We start from the raw sequence: 20695 nt of genomic DNA, 5'->3' as shown, positions 1-20695 counted from the left end.
GTTAAAGGCCTATTATATAAGCCTGCATGCTGGGTTTTAGCATATTTTTACATATTGCTATTGTAAGTTTTTATCTCTTTGTCTCTTAAACAAAGTTAAAGTGAAACATTGGGGTTTTTTGTGTTACTGGTTTAAAATGAGAGAAATCCAATATCCTTACATTTCAGTGTCTTCCTCTTGTGCACAGATGGATGTGAAACTATGACTTTAGGAGTGTTTTCTGCACAGTGAATCATAGGACAAGTTGTCTCATCCATGTCAATATGACTCAGGGCTGTTGAAAGAAAAAAAGCAGCAATAGTGTCTCCACTCATTTTTAATATTATATGTTTGAGTGTAAAAAGCAGCGACAATTAGACATTTTATAAAGCAATAGTTTCATGGGAAATGTTGCTTGCTAATGTCAGCCAACTAGATTTGGATATTTCCTTCTGTTTTGACTGTTTCAGTTATTCTGTACAACAAGTGAAAACATGTGTTTGGACACTGTGTAATGAGGCTGATAGAATGTTATAACAATTTAATGTTGCCTATTTAGCTTCTGCTACGAAGCTATTTTAACTCAACATAATTTAAACTATTAGAGACCAAGCTTGCTTGTTTGTTGCCTTCAACACTCAGTAAAGACACAATGTGAGGGTTGAATGTTTGTATAGCTTTGCTGGAATATGGCAGATACTGTGTCTCAGGTATCGTCCTCACCAACAGATGAGATGTCAGTGAAGTGGTCCTCGCCTTCTTCTGCATTGATGAGGTCATTCTTGCTCTTCTTGGCTCTTTTCAGCACTGCAAAATACAATATGGGGAAAAATATTACAAAAGTCACAAAGCAGCTGATCTGGTTTAACTCAAATTCATAAAGCTTTTGCTAAAGTTCAATACGAAGGAGCCTCTTTTTTTCTGTCTCTCTTTCTATTAAGATTCCTACTTCTTGTCAAGTGTAAATTTCACGATCCTTTCATATCTGACTGATTCATTTCATTCAATTAAATATTATTCATTTATTCACATTAAATACATCTACAACCTCTCAAATCGTGTTTTACAAAGATGAAATCAATGTCAGAAACAACCAAGCAATGTTAAAACAGACATTAAATGGAAGCTAAAAGATGATTAAAATAAAGCAAAGGCCTCATTTGCCCCTGTATTGTATCATCTGATATAGATATACAGTATATATGAACCATAAAACAACCAAGAGGAACCTGTTGTTTATATGCTCAAAGGGATCCTGCATAAAGTAAATAATAAAGTTTTTTTTTGGAGCAGCAGAAGAGTAACTTCCACTGCAGCTTATATATATATGTGCCAGATTTAAAGTATCTGTGTTGTCAGTGCCATCATATCTCCAAATTTCTTCCCAGCTCAGTGTTGCTGATGACGATGATGACGTTGCTGAGTTTTCGCCCTTTCCTGCATTGGTTGTTTGTGTGGGGGTCTGGGAACCCCCAAAGTGAAGATTATATGGTATTGTAATTTTAGGTAAAGTGTTAAAAACAGGATGGTTCATGCAAAGTCATTTTGTGTGAGGCGCTAGGACAACATGAAGCCAGCCTGAATCTGGCAGGCTGGAAGTCAGCCGCTATAAAATTAGAAGAGTAAGGTGGTGGTGTAAAAGATAGACCATTACATGGAAAAGCCTTACATATAATATACATATAATATAATATAATGTGTTCTGGCTGATGACATCTGATAAATATGAAGTGTACATAGGATTTTTTGGGGTTTCTTGCAATAAGTCACTTTAAATCTGCAATTCAATGCTACAAGTCTGATTTTTGACAACCCTCTGAGACACGACCATAACTCCACACAGTCCACTTTCACTGTTGAGAGCTATAAAAAACAAACTGTGATAGCATCAAAACTACGCAGCAGAGAAGAGCTTTACATTTGTGTGAAGGGCTCTTGTACTCCCACTCTGCCTGTGAAATCCACTGAGCCTCACACACTCTCTACTTTATTCTAATCTCATTACCCTTCCACCTTTCCACCAATAACCACCGTGACTGTTACCCCGGGTGAGGCTGCAGATGAGAGGCAGTATGGTCTTGATAAGACGGGAATGAGTGTGTGTGTGAGCACATACACACTCACACACACATACACACTCTCTCTCTCTCACACACACACACACACACACACACACCTCAGAGTGATGCCAGTGGGAGTGATGTGTATCTGTGTCAGCCACATACTTTGCTGCTCACATGGTGGTCGGTACCAACAGTATGGAGCAAGACACTTATCCATTCAACATACAGTATGATCCACTAACATAACATTTTTTATTTACAAATATAAATTGAAACGAATGATTTGTGTGTCAATCATAACATACATATATTATAGCTGTATGTACAGTATATTACATAGTGTATACTTATTGATACACTTGTGAAACTGGGAAAAATAATCCAGTTAAAGGGACTAAGACTAAAGTGAGTTAAGCTTCACAGAGGGAAACTAAAGGGCTTTTTTTTTTTTAACCGCAGACATTATTGACATTATTAAAGCACAGGTGTTACTAATAACATTAACACTGATGGCTCTGTTCTATTCAAGTGTCCAATAAGCCGTAACAGTGTGACAGTGAGTCAGCATGCACAAAACCATGATCCTGAAACTCAAGCAGCTCCATGAAATTTAGACATCATTCATGAGATTATTTACACATGTGCTTTTCCTACAGTGACATAGCAAAATGATGCTAGACTGCTGCATTCACACAATGTCTATAGGCGGAATAACTAACAGTGTACATGCTCTGCCCATAGTCATTTTCCAGATTAAAAACTCTGTACACTGTGACATACAGAGAGATTTCTCTGGTGGTGATATCAGTAATATCAGCATAGTGTGAACTCATTTGGCAAAGTCTTGAATGGAAGGGCATGAATGGAAGGGACATTCACTTCAAACGTCCCACACTGCAGGTATTGCTTGCCATATGTGGTCAAACTAGTTACATAAAAGCTTAAAGATTCCCCTCAAACACATTTTAAAACTATTATAAAAAAAACCCTGCTTGCAATAATGTGTGTCTCAACTTCCTCTCCCTTGTTAACAATTCCAGTTAACGAGGGAGTCTATAAACATGCAATTTAGTTTTTTTCATTTCAGGAGTTTAACTGCTGGACATCTCATACTTCACTGTAAAGTAGTTTTTCAGTGTATGTGTACTGAAGGCTTCAGGTTTCAAACCAGTTGTGATATGATAAATCCCTTTAAACTGGATTTTGGAATGAGGACAGAGGAACAGAGAAGATATTCATGTGAAAACAGCCTTGTAGTGTCAAACTATGCACACATCATTCTGTACAGTAAAACTCAAACATTCAATCGTAGAACAAGAAAAACAACTTTTAAGTGGAAGGGGGACTGTAAATTTGCTATTTTATTACTGTGCTAAATATACAGTTAGGTTTGTTAACAAGGGAAACCACATACAAACAGTATAGCCCCTTTTTAATTAGCTAAATTAACTTAATTAAATCAATATAGGATTTTATTTCAATATAACTACCAGCAAGAGAGTTGTGGCGATATGTAATATCCACAATGCCCATTACAAAGATGCTAACCTAGCCCTACAATAAAACATTAGAAATAGCAAAGAAACCTAAAGTAGTCGTTTATTATCATGTCACTGTTTAGCAATTTGTTAAGTTAAGCTAACTTTAGGATAAACAAACTGTGTAGCTACAGTTGGATTCTGTTTACACTGACTGCCATTTTTCAGCTAACAGTAAGCTATTACAGCTGACAGAAAACCCCTGTAATTACAACTACTAGCATTACACTTTGTTTGTTCTTTTTCCTGCTACTTTTTAAAAAAAACCTGCATTACATTAAATGAGCTAACTGCTACTGCTAACCTTGCTAAAATTACAAACTTTTAGCTAGCATCAAAGAGAATAGAGTTCAAGCTGCTAGCTGCTAGAACAGCTATGTTTAAATAGCTTGACAGGCTAATGCAAAAGGAATCAGCCCTGTCACATGTATCCCAGTTATCTCCCAGTATTATTTCATTCTGTATTTGTGAGTGTTTTTCAGACCTAGCCATTCCTTGCTGCTGTGCAACACCTGTTGCTAACTCCGTCATATCACTGCTGCCTGCCTCCCCAGCTGTGTGTCATTACTGAATTATTCTCTGTGTAAATATAGAGGACATTTTCCCTTTCTCATATGCCACCTCATCCATCATCCCAGTAGTCTTGCTGTTCCTTTTCTAGCTTGTTAAAAAGCCTCGCTAGTCGCTACCTGTTTCTTATATTGTGTACACCTGCTGATAGGGTTGCCAACTCTCTCACCTCCAAATGAGGGACACTTTGTTCTGGGTGCGGGCAGGTACCAGTGCAGGCTCCAGAGCGCACGCGTGCACCCAGCAGGTGGCCCACAGTAATTCCAAAGTGTCATTAGCCATACCATAAACCTACTGATTTCACAGTTTAGTAACACAAAACCCATATTGTACTTGCTTAGATGTGTGGTAACATACATACAGTAACATATGCCACAGACACTGGAAAGCTTTAGGCCTAAACCAAACTAACTCTTAGTAATACATGGGAGGTCCATATCATTTTATATATTTTATAAATAGAAACATTTTATTATAACCTTTGCATGTAGGGTGCAGAACTTTTTGTTATCCATCTGTATACAACTTATCCATGTAGGGTGTAAAACTTTTTGTTATCATCCATCTGTATATAACTTTTGCATCTAAGCTGTAGAACTATTTATCATCCATCTGTATTAAATGTTGGTCTCTCAAACAATTTCATGTGTTGTTTGGACCAGTTTCTGTTGGGCTTTATTCTGTTGTCTCAGTCTATTATTCTTTCTTGTCTGTCTTTCTGTTGTAATCATCAGTTGCCTGTGTCTTTGTTGTCTGCCTCTCTGTTACTGTTGCTATCCTCAGTTGGGCTGTCTCATGGACCTTCCCTTACCTTGCAGTAAATGACAGAAACAAATTATTTACTTGTTTGACAAATACTACATACATTTCTCTGGTGGTGGGCTATATGTGGGGGTTTTATAAATAGCTTTTATAGATATTATATAGGGATACATATATATAAGAAAACAATGATATCTTATGTTTAAGAATTTTATGAATTGACAAAGTCAAGTTACAATGATGTGAATGCCAATGCTGGTAAATTTGTGGGCTCACAAAGTAATTGTTGATTAACTTTGTGAAAGTCACAGTTTCAACTTCTGATAGTGAGTGCTGCAGGAAGCAATATACTTCTTCAAATAGCCATTCACTGTGACTTTAAAGGTACACTTTAAAGATTCTGAGCACCAATGGTGTTGTACAGCACACACACGTTTCTGCTGACTACAAATGGCGGTAAGACAGCTAGTGGCTGAATGGCACAGTAGGAGAAGACAGATCAGCTGATTCAAAACTGCAAAAAAATTCAAAATATTAAAAGTGAACTGAAATATGTTTTAATGAAGGAGGAAACAAATGTATTTCAACAAAATATTCACCTGTCATATGATTAGGTAAAAGCTTGATGATATGAAACGTGATATACATTAATCTTTTTTTTTAGATATTTATATACCAGCGTATCTTGGTTTAGTTTTTTTATATTTAGATCGTGAACATGTGAAACTCCAATCACACCTCCAACATGGCGCTGAATTGTTTATGCAAATCTTCTTACATGGCTGCTAATTTACTGTCTTTACATTGAAATCTGAAGATGACAGTCCTCACCAGAGTTGTGCTGTTTCCTTTTGTACCACGCTCCATCCAGAGACTTCTCCTCTGCATGCTTGTCCTCCTCAGCCAGCATCACCTCCTCTGCAACACAAATACCACACATCAGTTACAGGCGGTCACAGTTAGTGTCAACATCAATTACAGTAAAGTCAGTAAATGTGTTTTGTTTTTTCTATCTTTAAATATATGTGACTGTGCTTCAGTTCAGTGGGTGTATATGTGTGTGTGTGTGTGTGTGTGTGTGTGTGTGTGTGTGTGTGTGTGTGTGTGTGTGTGTGTGTGTGTGTGTGTGTGTGTGTGTGTGTGTGTGTGTATTTGTGTCTGACCTGCTTTGCAGATCCACTCCAGGTAACCAGTCAACTCTCTCTCTATCTGCTGCTGCCTGCGGAGCTTCAGGAATTCCTGCCTCTTCTCCACCCGCTCTCTCTCCTTGGCAAACTCCCTGTAGAAACCACACACACACACACACACACACACACACACACACACACACACACACACACACACACACACACACACACACACACACACACACACACACACACACACACACACACACACACACACACACACACAAACAAACAAACAGAAATGTTTATTGGATCTGAGCTGAAGCCAACACATAGACCCTGGGGCACTCCACTGTTGACAGGCACACAGCCTGCTGGCTTCCACCAGGTAAGGCAGATTCAGTGTCCTGTCACACTGTGACAGTGACTGTTGACAGCAGAGCTGGTCTAATGCTTTGGAACAAGCCTGTGTCTGTATCCAACAAGGCACTCTGTCCTTTCTCCACAAATACTACTAAGGTGCCAAGTCAGATGACTTGGATTTGAGTCAGACTAAAAATGAAGAAAGATTTGCAACTCAAGTTTGACTTTAACACAAATGACTTGTGACTTCACTTAAACTTGAAACTTCTCCCCAAGCATAAACATTTACACAGAGCATATGTAACTTTTGAAAGAAGAAATTAACAAAATCTCCCTCTTATTCCGAGCATCAAAACCAAACCTTGTTCCATTCAATATACTCTTGATGCAGCAGTATTTCCAGCTTACGGTGGCTAATGTGTGCTAGCTTTAGATAGATATTGCTGTATCAGATATCACTGAGTTGAGTTTAGCTGATGCTGCAGTCTAGTGGTCGCTTCTTCTTCCAGGCTCATCCTCAAACTAGTTTTCTTCCTAATATACTAAAATTCTAAATTATTTAGTCGAATGACATTTTAGTTTCTGCTTTTTTCTATCACCAGTGTAACATGGTAGGTGGGTGTGTTTTGAGAGACCCACATGTTATTGATCTTGAAGGCACCACTACAGAAAATGTGGTGTAATGCAAGTCTCCAAAGACTTTTGCTGGCAAAAGAACGGGAAGCTCTGTACGCAATTATCATAGAGGCAAGTCAAACATTGTTCATGTGCACATATCACCATGCATGTATTATAAGATATATAATATATAACATAATTTTCCCAGTGGTTACTTGCAGTACTGCAGTGAAAATCTAGCCTTTATGTAGCCTTTCTATCAGCAATAAACATAACTGGTAGGAACCAAAACTACAAAAATAAGACACGTTATAATAAATCATAATGATCCTTTTACACAGGTGCATGGCAGGTAATAGTGAGACATGGACATCTTGTAGCTTGAATATCTGTCTGTATTACTGCATGAAACAAGCCTGGTGCTACACAGCAGATTTTCTCTGTGTGTTATTAATCTCTCCTTTTTCAGTCTCATCCTCTCTGTGTGGCGCCAAAGCAACAAATGCCAGCCAGCAGAAGATATATATGCAGAGAGACAAAAATATATGAGTGTTTACATGCAGTATGAGTGTGATGCTTACAAACACACTATCTGAATGATACTTTAATATATTAGTACACAGAGGACATGATTAATCAAATGAAACACATGCCTAAATCATTCATCTGCTGTGAGAATATGAATATTATTTAAAAAAAACACACTTCTTTGTCCAAATATAACATGACTTTTTTTTTTTAAATATTAGTGTTTACAGCATTATCTCCATCACCACTGTATTACTTTGCCTACATGAAATAGGGTAATGTCATGCCAGTAAGATGGTTTTCATTTTAAATGTAGCTGAATGCAAAATGAGAGATATGAGAGATGGTGAAGCAGAGAGGGGGAAGGAGGTGGAATAAGACAAAAAAAAAGAGGTAGAGAGAGAGAGACAGACAGGCCAATAAAGGAAAAGAAAGAGAGAGAGAGAGAGGAAAATAGACTGTTAGAACAACAGAGTGAGGGATCTCCAGTCCACCCCCAAAGCTCAGAGATTGGTGTGTCTCCCACACAGTGGTGGGGGGGAAGCTCTATCCTGCATTGCAGTGGCTGTCTGCCTGCCTTCCTGTGGGTGTGTGTGTGTGTGTGTGTGTGTGCGTGTGTGTGTGTGTGTGTGTGTGTGTGTGTGTGTGTGTGTGTGTGTGTGTGTGTGTGTGTGTGCGTGTGTGTGCGTGTGTGTGTGTGTGTGTGTGTGTATACGTGCCTGCCACTGTCTCTAAATCGAAATGTGTGGTTATATATCTATGTGTATTGTGTGTTGGGTGCGTCTATGTTTTGACTGCTTGAGTGTGTGTGTGTGTGTGTGTGTGTGTGTGTGTGTGTGCATGCAGAGAGAAACTGTGGCAGCTAGGATTTCCCAGCCTTGTAGCTTTCAGCCACACTCTCACACAGTGTCACACATATTGAAACGTCTGCCAGCCTGAGCACAAACATAAACATTACACAGAGACAACTCCACACTAAGTTAGGCAGAGACGAGCTTTCGAATATCATAAGGTACACACTTTTCTCTCTTCAACATTACAAAAAAAGCCTCATCTGAAGCATGTGGAAATGTACACACACACACTCCTCAAAACGCCAGAAACTGCATTTCTATTTGAGGTCATCTAATAGCAATCATCATCAAACGTATATGTGTAGACTCACTCAAATACACACATATATTCACACATGTTACAGTGTATCATTACAACATATCACATCAACATATCATATCAACATATATATGTTAATTAATGTGTGCACATGCAATGATATAAGTACAGTGTGTATACAGTAGCAGTCAAACGTTCGACACTTTCTCATTCAAGTTAATGGGAAGGTGTGTCCAAACTTTTGACTGCTACCATTCATACTGTATATGTGCATATACATGCATGCAGGCTTGTATGTCTACAGTATATGTAGGTGTATGAGTACTGTATATGTATGGATTACAGCCTGATCGATATATCGGTCAGCAGATATTATCGGCTGATATTGGCCTATCACAGATATATTGGTATCGGCGAATATGTTGTCGGATATATGCAGATATACAGGCAGCAGCATAGTATTATATTATATATTATCATATTATACATAACAAAAATGTTATTATTTTTCTTTATTCAAGTTTGTATGTTTTTTTGTTCTCATATTTTGTTCTGTTTTTTTATTAATAGCTAATTAGAATTATTAAATTGGACCTCTTAGTCCAATCTGGCCCACTGGATAACTTTGCAAAGTATGCTGACTACTATTTCATGTAAAATGCTGCTTTTTGTGTTTTCACCCTGAACAGAATACATTCATATATTAAACATCAATCAGCAGCTTCTGTGCAAAATAATCTGCAAAAACCTGAGACATGATATTTTTGAAATTGCTCATTTTTCTTAAGACATCGCAGCATGGTCATCTGTTTTATAAATAGATGGTTTATTATAGTAAAGTTATAATATATATTATATATTATTTATAGGTTATTAAGCCATGGTTTTACTGGTTCGGCCCCCTTGAGATCAAAATGGGCTGTATGTGGCCCTGGAATTAAAATGAGTTTGACCCCCCTGATCTAGATTTCATCTAAATCGTGGGAAAGTGTTCCATGGCAACTGAGGAAATCTACTGATAAAGACTGTGGGATATGGTCGAAAGCTCGGGGATAAATGAGTAAGTGGACCATAAGTTGAGTATTTTGACTTTTTTTTTATTTATTTTTTTTAAAAGGTATAGAATTGACTGTCAAACTCAAAATACAGTGATGGTTATTGATCCTGTATTCTTCTCTTGGAGCTTGATAATGATGTGATAATGATAGCAATGCACCAATAAAATCTCTAAACTAGTGTCTGCTAAGCTAAAGTAGCAAAAAGTCCTTCAATTGAATAATACATGAATCAATTGTGACTAATAGGGGGCAGTAGAGCTCTAAAACAAGCTAAGCACTCATATATTTCCACTTTACAAAACTGTACATAGCTAACATGTCCACAAACAATTATTCACAATGATTTAATTATACATTGCTGGCGAGGTCACAATAAAAGCAGTAGTTGTATAGTGAAATTTGTGAGGGGATATTTGAGAATAGTTCGGGGTGCTCATCTTTGATCACAGTCACATCTCATGGCACTCCGCCCACGCTGATGAGATAAAAGCCGAGCAGACAGCTCCCGACCTCCCCGGGGGGGGAGGGGGGGGTGGTCTGCAGCCTCTCAACCCTGCGTGTATCTGCTTTTCCTGGTGGCTCTGAAGCTCAGATCGTGGCCTTTAAACAATGACATGGCCCCCGCACGGCCCTGCCAGACAGCATCAGTGACCTTCCACCTCCTCGGTAACTGTGAGGCCATCTGACGACTTCTGTGGAGAGCTCAGGAAGCAGAGAGGACACGATACCCATTGAGGGGGCTGCTAAAGGCTATCCGTCCCACTAAAGCTTTGTCCCTGTGTTTACAGTAGGGACGTACAGTAGGCGGGTATATGTGTGTGATACTAGTAACTAAACTTTTCAGAACGACGCGTTTCACAGAGCATAAATAAAGTTTCAGATGAAATACACTAATATGCAGTCAAAGGTTGAATGAAATTGATCACCTGGAAAGAGAGTGGCCATTGAGAAGCTGAAGGTTGGGAACATTAATATTAAAATACTTGTCAGAGGAAATATATTTTAAAGAGGGGACTTGCCAGATGACTGTAGGTCACTTTCACACCCACAGTTTGATTCATTAAGTCTGGACAGAGAAAATATGAGGCCTTGCTTCATAAAAGCATCTTAAGGATGAGATGATTGGAAATCTTTGCAACCTGATCAGCATTCTAACAGGAGACCCTCTCAGATATGATGGTAGATTAATGAGTGACTTCTACCTTCTCATAGGACGACGAGAGCATCTCAAGAAGCTTTACAACTTGCAGGATGAACCTAAGATCACATGTTGTATTTAAATGTGGAATTCTTTTTGTACCTTTCTAGGTCTATATGTGCTTTAATCATAAACACTGATGTTTTTAGTTAATCCTCCTGTTGTCCTCAGGTCAATTTTGCTCCAAAAATAGACTTCCTGCTCACTAGAAAAGCGCCACATTTTGATATATTGAGCTTTCAAAATGTCCACATCTTATTAAAGAAAACTGAAAGAACATCAAGTTTCTATTTGTATACATGATTGCATTTGCCTCTACTCTGGCTGTGGAGTGTGGACATGTTGCTGGCTGCAGAAATGTGAAATGACAGCAGTGATACTCATCGCTCTTTTACAGTCGTGCTTTAGTTTTTGTTGTCGCTGACTGTTTTTCTGGCCGTTGCCATGGCGTCACTTGCATTTTGTTTGGAGGTGTTTATGCTCGGGTGGAGACCGATGTGCAAGAGGAATTTCAAAATAAAGACGCCTCTTAAAGATGATGATCGATGTTTTCATTTTACATCGCTGCTATTGGCTCGTTGATCACTGACTGGATGTAACGATGTAGATCAATATATCTTTATACCCCTAGCTACTAGCTATTAGCATGTGTAACAGCTAATGGGGATCCTGATAAACAAACAAACAAACAACTTTGATGATGTCATCACCTAAACTGCTCAACTGTGGTGACTGAAAGCATGTGAATAAACCTTCCTGTGTTTATTTGTCTTTTCTGGTGTTACAAATACGAGATTAAAAAGCAGAAATGTGTTTTGTACTTTAAAGTTATCACATTTAATGATAATGCTTGAAAAAAAAAAGATGTAGCCTTTAATAAGTTATATAAGTCAAACTTTCTGTCAAGTTTTAACCTGATGCTTCATGAGTTTGAGCTTGTTGGAAGCTGATAAGATCATAAGCTAACATGAAAAAGACAATCTAGATACAACTTTGAGAGAAATGATGGCCATATAAATGACTCCAAGGTGAACCTAATATTAATGGCACTGCTGAGCTGACTCTGCAGTTTGCTCACTCTATCACAGTCCCCTCTCTATCTCTCTCTCTCTCCACGACCCAATCAGAATTAAAATTGTCGTCAAAATTAAGTAAACAAGACAAAGTTGAGACTTAATATTCCATCCTGCGAGCGGCTGAGTGAATTAAAGCTGGTGGAGAAAGAAAACAATGTTCCACAAATGACTTTTAAGACTTTGAGGGACAGTCAGTCTCTCACCTTCATTTGAAAAAGAAGCGCTGGGAGGAAATAGATTTCACACCAGCAGGGAGAAACATTACCTTATCAGCAAGGGCAGAACAAGCAGCCGGAACTTAGAGGACTGAGGCTTCTTACAAAAAAATGAAGGACCTTAACTTTAAACAAGAGGAGAGAGAGCGTGAGTACAACTCTGTGCTCGCCCGCCCATCTGAATGAGCTCAGATAGCTGCAGAGAATGCACAAGTAACAGCATTAATGTTGTGCAATGTCAGGAGAAAGAAGCCAAGAATATCTGGTGGGAATTTTATTAGATTGCTGACAACAAATCAACAGCTTGATAAGAGTGAGAGAGTATGAGATAGAGAGTGTGTCAGTACCATGCAGCAGTGTTTGATACTCATAAAGCTCTGGAAGAATGTTAACTAGATATATTACAACTTTCAGCAGTGATGTGAATATGTATTTTGACTGGTTTGTGTTGGATCTGTACACAAATCTACTATATATTACATTCACATTTAAATGTAGCCTATTTAAAAACCATTGTGAAACCTTGGTAATGGGACTTCAGGATACCCAAAGTGAGTTTGGGTGAGTAACACTGGCTTTAAATCAAAGTGTTTCTTTACAATAAAAAATCACAGTGTACCTTTAAACACTGGAAATCACAAAGACTACAGAAAAGCTGCAGAACTGGAGAAATGTCATGTTTTTTATTATGTGAATATGAAAAAGAAAATGGTATAAAATAAAATTGGAAGTTATGAGGGGAAATGTTGAAGTTTGGGATCAAAGGGAGGAAATGTAACTGGTGCCGTTAACAGAAATATATATATATATATATATATATATATATATATATATATATATATATATATATATATATATATATATTTAACACCAGTATTACTCTACATAATGTTACTATTTTTTTTTTACCATATTTTTCACTACTATTGTTTTTATTATAGAGTACTTATTTATTATTTGTTTTTCTTAATTCTTTTATTGATGCTCTATATTTGCTATCCACTTTGCTGCTGCAATACTGTAAATGTCCCCACTGTGAGAATAATAAAGGAATATCTTATCTTATTACTTCATGTACATATATAATTGTTTATTCAAGTGTACCAGCACACATCAGAATACTGGGATTAACAGTATTATCAAGGGATTACATTCAAAAATATAAAGGAGCAAACTACACTTTTTTGTATTAATGTTTATTAATGTTATTTTCTCATATGAAGTAGATCATGTGGTAGCTGCTCAACAATTCCTTTAAAAACACAATGTGAATGCTACAGTATGTCTGATCCTCTGTTTTTCAGAATATTCTCACTTATTATAACCAGTTTTAATATGTTCATTCAATGTCTACTTGTTGAATACCACTGTGTACTCTTATGTAGGGATGTGGCCTCCATCCTGCATATTTGATTATCTCCTATCCACCCACTCTGATCCTAAAGGAAAATTCACACTCCCATCATGAATGTGTATGCGTCCAATACTGTAAGTTACATGAGTAGAGGATGGAGAACAACACTGAGAGACTGCTGTTGCTGAAGAAAGATGATGAGGCAATGAAAACAAAGCCTTTCCCCATGATGCTCTTTTCAGTGGTGATGACATATCTGTGACCCAGCGTCTGCTGCTTGTGTTGCTTTATAAATGAGGGAATGTTCACCACAGCATTACACTGACAGACTCTGCACACCATGTAAAGCGCAAAGTCTGCTTGTGGTGCAGCAGACTTGTATAATCATGTGAATTTATGTTTTAATAAAACCTCATGAATATTACATTAGAGCAGCCACAGATGTTGAATTTGTCTAATTTAGTAAATGCAAGAGAAGTACACACACACTGGAAGAAAGGAACATTTTTAAATGTGTCTGAAGGAGAGTTATCATAGCATTCATAAAGTTATACTGATCTATACACAGGAAGCTGTATGCTGCTCTTTTACTGCTCATATTGCCCATTACGTGTTTGAACAGTTTTTACTCAACCCACAACTTAGTTTTATTGAGAATACTAAGTTAACTAAAGCTGGCTAGCAGCTAAGCTAATAGCTAAGCTAATGCTAGCTAACTACAAAAGTAGTATGTAACTGATGATTATAGTATTCTTTTAATTTCCATTAATACATCATATTTATAGATTTGTTGTAACAGTTGTAATGTGTGATAACAGTGAGATGCTTTGGACACTTTACTTTCAGCGTGGTTAGACTTTATTTTGAAGTGGTTCTCACTAGCTTAAAATAAATACAAAAGTAAAAAACGTTTTATAGTGAATATTCACAATTCAACTTTTTAAAAAAAACATGCTTAACAAATGTTTTTTTTTTGTTTTAGCTACTGGCTAGCTGTAGTTAACAATGAATCTAAAAGCTGAAGTGGATTGATGAGCACACATCTCATCTAGAAAACATGGTTGGATTTTGATATAAGAATACAAAGTTGTATTTTTTAGCATATACTGTTCATATTAAAAAGGTGCATAATATGAGCAGAGATGCGATCTACAGGGGTTAAAAAGGCATTTTTCATGTCATCTTGAATTTAATGAGTCTAAAAATTGATATTCATCTGTCAGCCTACATTTTGTAGCAAGTTTAGCTGCTACGTAGCTTTAGTTAAGAGTTTGACATAATCTCAATAAAACAAAGTAACATTAAATAGAACAATTGTGTGAGCAAGACATTCTCAGTCAAGTTAGATTTGTATATAGTGTGTATTGGCTTTATGGTATTTATGGTATGGATTGTTTAAATCTAAATAAATATTAAAGCTTTTCAGAGATTATGAAGGTTTTTTTGGGTTGTGGGTGATTGTAAACACGTAGCAATTATTAATTCAAAGAAGACTGCTCGTAACAGATTTCAATGGTATTCAATGGTTCCAATATTCATTTGTGCATACAGTAAACAGCTTATCCTGAATAGCAGTTTGGAGGAGAAACATATGTTCACCAACCACAGCACTGTGTCAAAAAGAATTCATTTCAGTGAGACAACCATGTTACAAGCATGTATACTGCACAGAATACCCTCTGGCACTAACTCACTGCTACATTTGCCAGCATCTACATGAAGAAGGAAATGATTGCTGCTCTTGTCTAATTCATTTTTCAAGAGTATAAGCACTAACAGCACTGAGGTGGTAGATGTTGCTGCTTTTGAGTATCATCTTCTCTACCTGCACCCTGTAGCCAGTTATATTAACACATTCATAGGTTGCCATCTCACATTGGGTATGAGTTGGCTGCCTTTGCTCTGGACAAAATAACAAGCAGGCCTGGTTAGGTGTGCGGTAAACCTTACTAATGAGACTTGTATGTGACTCAAGGTTTGTACTCACCCTGACAGCACACCTAGCACCAGGTTGAGCATAAAGAAGGAACCGATGATGATGAGGGGGATGAAGTACAGCCAGTTCCACGTGTTCCCTGAGGCATCGTTGGCCTGAACACATAAATACATAAACACAGAAAAGAATTGGACCATTAATACTTTTGTGTTATTGCAGTTAAATGATGAAGTTGGTGTTATTCTGTGTTTTCTTATTGTCAACTAATCTCATGAAAACACTAAAAACCAGCAAAGTGTTCACAATACTTTCTCTGGTTCTCAGCTCCAAACCCATTGATTCTTAATGAAAATGTAAATCATATACATGTCGTTTCATGATTGATTTGTTGAAAAAAGAAATCAGAAAAAGATAAAATATTGACAACCTTATGCTTTAAATTCACAAGCGTAGAAGCACAAGACTGGATCTGAATTTTGATACTGACCTTTGAGAGTTTGGTTAATGTTTGTAAAGCAAAAATGACTTCACACAAACCATCCTGTTTTTAACACTTTACCCAAAATGACAAATTACAATACCTTATTATTAACCCTTTGGGGGTCCCCAGATCCTAACACAAACAACCAATGCAAGTGAGTGTGAAAACCCAGCAACATCATCATCAATTAACAGTTACAGTAGCATCATTTAACACTTAACACTCATTGGTCCTTCTGGATCAGATTTGCTGGGAAATCAATCACAGCTTTCCACTTGTGATGATAACACATATATATATATATATACATATAATTAACACTGGGTATTTAAAGCCATGGCATGACATCTCAAATTAACACTTTCCTGTGTTTTGCAGTTGTGTGTAATTCAAGCAAATGAATCAAACTACTATAAAACTACAAAATACTTTTAGGCTTATAGAATACATCGCATAGTGTGTTCAGCTTTGTATTTAGATATGGTGAAGGTAACGTCCACACCTCTGAAGAGCCATAATCACAGTAGTGCTGATGGGAGCAAAGCGCTGAGCTGTATTTCCCTTCTCACTCAGCTGTGAGGTTAAGAACAGAGCTTAAGAGAGAAATGCTGGGCTTCACCGCTATAAAGGATTCTATCCTCACTTCACTTTGTCTCTAGTGTAAAAATCAATGGCTTGTTTTGGACGACAAAATAGGTATGGGTGCTGGTGTGGCTGTGTGTGGTTTGTCACTGGAGCAGCAGACAAATACTCAGGCTCATGTTCTCTGAGAGCTTTCTACAGTCAATTCATGTTTACTGAATTTCTTACAGCAAGGACTAACACTCAGGTTATTCATTTGAAAGGTTAATCTGATCTGACTGGAAACTGTCTGGTGGTGAGCTCATTTACGGAAATCCATGCGACACCTTCCTATCATTCAGAAGCGTGCATTCATTTCTCATTCGGTGTGTATAGATTTGCTCATTGTTTCTCTCAGAACTAAGCAGCATTACGGTAGTCTCTGCCACACAATATAATTGTTGTGCAGAGTTAAATGCTTTAATACAGTATGGCATGCAGGACTCTGAACAGACAAGCAGGAGATAAACAATGTGTCTACAAACAATTGGTTATTTCCACATACTGCAGACAAAGAGCAATATTATCATTCATTTGGAGTCGTGTTTCTGTCCATCTGATGAAAGTAAGTCCAATGTTTATTCTCTTCTAGCCGGTTTGGTCGCAGCCAAACCTTGAGAAAAAGAATTGTCTTTGGCTGCTATAGAGTTAATGGAGGATTGTGAGTACTGGACTTACATTCATCAGTACCAAATGAATGCTAATGTTGCTAATGTTTTTGCTGAATGTGTAAAAAGGCCGTATGTTAGCAGTATACATTTTTTAAGGTCATATTTATAATCAGGGTTTACATAAGGCCACAAATGTGTTTCAAGTGCTTTAATATTAAAATATTTATGAGTGCAGCTTTAACTACATAGCTTCTTTTTTTTTTTTTTTTTACAAAACAGCTGTGTCATGATGTGTCTCAAATCACATAGTCCGTTAGTACATTGTGTACATTCTATACTTATTTTTGCAATGTGCAAATTTCAACAGGTTAGTGTTCAAATGAAAAATGGCCGTTGCGCACTTGCTGGAAATGACGTGTAACTAGTTAGCAAGTTAGCTTATATGTGACAACAGTATAGTGGTGATTAGTGCAAAAAAACAAAACACATGTATAATTTGTATTTGTATAATGAGGCAATGTTCACTATAGTTACAACATCCTCTGCCACCATTTACTGTTTAAAAAGTGGTCCCTCCCTCCCTCCCCTTCTGCTAAATAGCCAGAATGGCAGTGCACCATCCAGTCCACTCAGTGCATTTCATTTTTACATACTTCTCAGTGTGAACACACTTATGCACTCAAAATATTAAGTGTAAGTACATGAGAGTGACACTTGACACAGCATTACACAGTAAACATGACTGTGACACAGGTCTCCTGGACTCATTCATATGAGTCACGTTGTTTCTCACTGTTAGTAGACTCCAGTTCCATGCATTTCACTGATAAAACCTGATATCACATTGAATAGTTATAAAATAAAAGTTATGGTTGAGTTACACCACTCTGTCCATCTACACACCCTTCTGTCTTGAGCACATTTTTTCCTTTTTTTCCCCTTTTTTCAGAATGATGCTTAAATAGCATTTAATCATTTGGATCACTGAATTAATGTCAATCCTGATAGCATCACCGGCTCCCCAAAGCCAGGTAACCGCGGACCTACCGGTACATCTAAACCTGGTGGAGAGGAGGGTCAGATGACACACATGTCCCCCGTTCTTACAAATGTTTTACTGTCTCTAAGACAGATCATAGTACATCCTCTGAAGCAGCATGGTAACACAGTGGAGCACAGAATGAATTACAAAAACAGGCCTGTCTTAATTGAATTTGCTTGCACAGAGGATATTAGTGAAGAGTGACCGCAGATACAATGACAGCAAAATAACTTGCTGCTATGGCTGCTGTCAGACATGTTGTTTTCATGTGAAATATATCTGATAGAGACAGTAGGCTAAGGCACAGGGCATACACAGAGTCCATGTTACTATATAGATTAATGTTACTTTGATAAATATGTCTGCTGTCAAAAAAAAGAACCAATCAGGTGCACTGAACTGAGTTCTTTCTATACAATGTGAGCATTTTGTCAGAAATCCCAAGACTGAAATCTGCATAATTGGATGCAACATTACAACAGCTGGTTTTAACATACAGTTGTGGAAGGGGTGGACAGGGTTAACGGTTAACTGTTGCTGCCTCACCTTAAAAATCACTAAATAATTTATCATCAAATTATCCTCTTCAACTACAGAGTGGGTGTCTAAACACACGTAATATGACAGGCTGCAGGGTTATAGGGTAATGTTTAATAAATGATGCACACTAGCATCTAGAATTGAGGTCCTGCAGCTTATGTCACAGTAAAGTAACAGCTCCCAGACTGGAAAATAAGCTTTTCTCTGTCCTGCTAGCATTCATACATTTATATTGACTGCTGAGGTAGCTAGTGCCATGTAAGGTATCAAAGAAAATAATAATAATAATAATACCTTTATTTACAGAGTGCTTTACATACAATTAAAAAGACAAAGGCAACCAGTTAAAAAAATACCTTCCCTTTGTATCTGTGCTTTTATTTAGAGCTGATGTGAGATAGGTGGGTGGAACCTTACCCCTTTTAGAAACTGATTCTTGAAAACAAAGTGTAAATTGACACTACTGTGGTGTTACTGTACTGACGAACTTGGGTTTAAATTGTGTAAACCCTTCAATCTGGTGCAGGGAGACTGTCCTCCTCAGAAAACAACAGAATATTTGATGTTACTTCAAATGTTAAGCATGTCTAATGACCATGTAAACTGTGACTCTCGTCATTCATACAGTCATATGAATCATTTATGTGCTGGTGATTCAGTTTACCCGATCCTTACCAATGGCCATGAGCTTTGGGTTTACCCAACTCAGATATTCTAAAAATGGAGTAAAACTGTTCCATCACTTCACAGGTTTTCTGGGCATGTCAAACTGGGTTGAGACCCCAGGGCAGCCTCAAAACACAAGGACTATGTGAAGAGTTGGAGAACATGATTGGGGAAATGTATGTCTGAAATAACTTTGCTTTGCAGTCCAGTCCCTGCTTAGAACCCATATATACAATTGAAAATGGATTATTGAGACTAAAGGGTACTTGAATGGGTTCACAGGGTAAATTCTACATACATGGACACACAGACAGTGTGATGAAACCAGACTGATTCCGGCAGATAAACCAAACTCCAGATGACTGAAGAATCAATTTAATTCTAAGCAAGTTGTTAAGATTGATCCTCTCAACCGGGTAAGAGGGGTGGGACATATTGACCCAAACTTCCAGTATCCGAGATAACAGGATTATGGTCTCTAGTGGGTAGGCTGCAGCTGCAGAGCCTGGATTGGGTTGCCATAACCGGCAATGCCTCTCCTGTCAGCAACTTTCATTATTCGTCATCATTCTTTATTGTTATGATGGCAGCCTGACCTTAAGAGATGCAAAGCTGAATCTATACATATTCAAAAGGCAATCTGAAACCATGAAATACTTCCTGTCTTCTGTCCTCTCAGTGACTAACTGTGGTAAACTGTGGGCAGTGTGAACTGGCCAGCCCCAGGATCTGATTGTGTCTAATTAAATGAAAGTGAAGCAGGGTGTTTTTAATAAGGAGGATGCCTGGTAACTGGTAGTGACTTCTTTGTGCCACAGAGATAGTCATGGTGGTGTGTTGGTTCTATAGTCTGCGCCCATCCAGCACTTACATCATCAGCCATACTGCTAAGAAATATGGTATGGTATCTATGGTATGCTCCTCAGAGGACCAATCCCAATGCTCTCCTGACTGCTTGAACTTTCACTGACATTACTGTCAGAGACTTCTGTCATACGTACAGTATAGTGATGTGTTCACTACCATCAGGCCATATGAGAATAAAAATGTGCCACCTATACCCTCACTTGGTTCCATGGATATGAAATAAAGTTCCCGACCAAAAGTATTTGTCTGAACGGTTCTAAATGGTACTAACAGTGGTAATTTATGCAAGATAAGGGCAGGGTCTTCTGCTTTGATTATATTCTATTCATAGGTTCTTGTTTTCCAACTGAAAGCGAATTTTACTCATCT

At 37.7% G+C, this 20695-nt stretch overlaps 1 protein-coding gene across 1 annotated transcript in view; it reads right to left on the bottom strand.

The window, feature by feature from the left end:
• cacna1ba (calcium channel, voltage-dependent, N type, alpha 1B subunit, a) overlaps positions 1-20695 on the bottom strand; it is a 153975-nt gene that overhangs the window by 66568 nt on the left and 66712 nt on the right. Inside the window, exons 7-10 of the mRNA XM_062417131.1 lie at positions 15550-15653; positions 6076-6191; positions 5744-5830; positions 705-786 (exon numbers count right to left, since the gene is read on the bottom strand). Coding sequence (XP_062273115.1) covers positions 705-786; positions 5744-5830; positions 6076-6191; positions 15550-15653 — 389 coding nt within the window. The remainder of the gene's footprint in view (positions 1-704; positions 787-5743; positions 5831-6075; positions 6192-15549; positions 15654-20695) is intronic.

The sequence above is a fragment of the Scomber scombrus genome, chromosome 4 (genome assembly GCF_963691925.1).
Source record: "Scomber scombrus chromosome 4, fScoSco1.1, whole genome shotgun sequence".
NCBI lineage: Eukaryota > Metazoa > Chordata > Actinopteri > Scombriformes > Scombridae > Scomber > Scomber scombrus.
The sequence above is the reverse complement of the archived record's forward strand: the minus strand, read 5'-3'. Positions and strand labels throughout refer to the sequence as shown.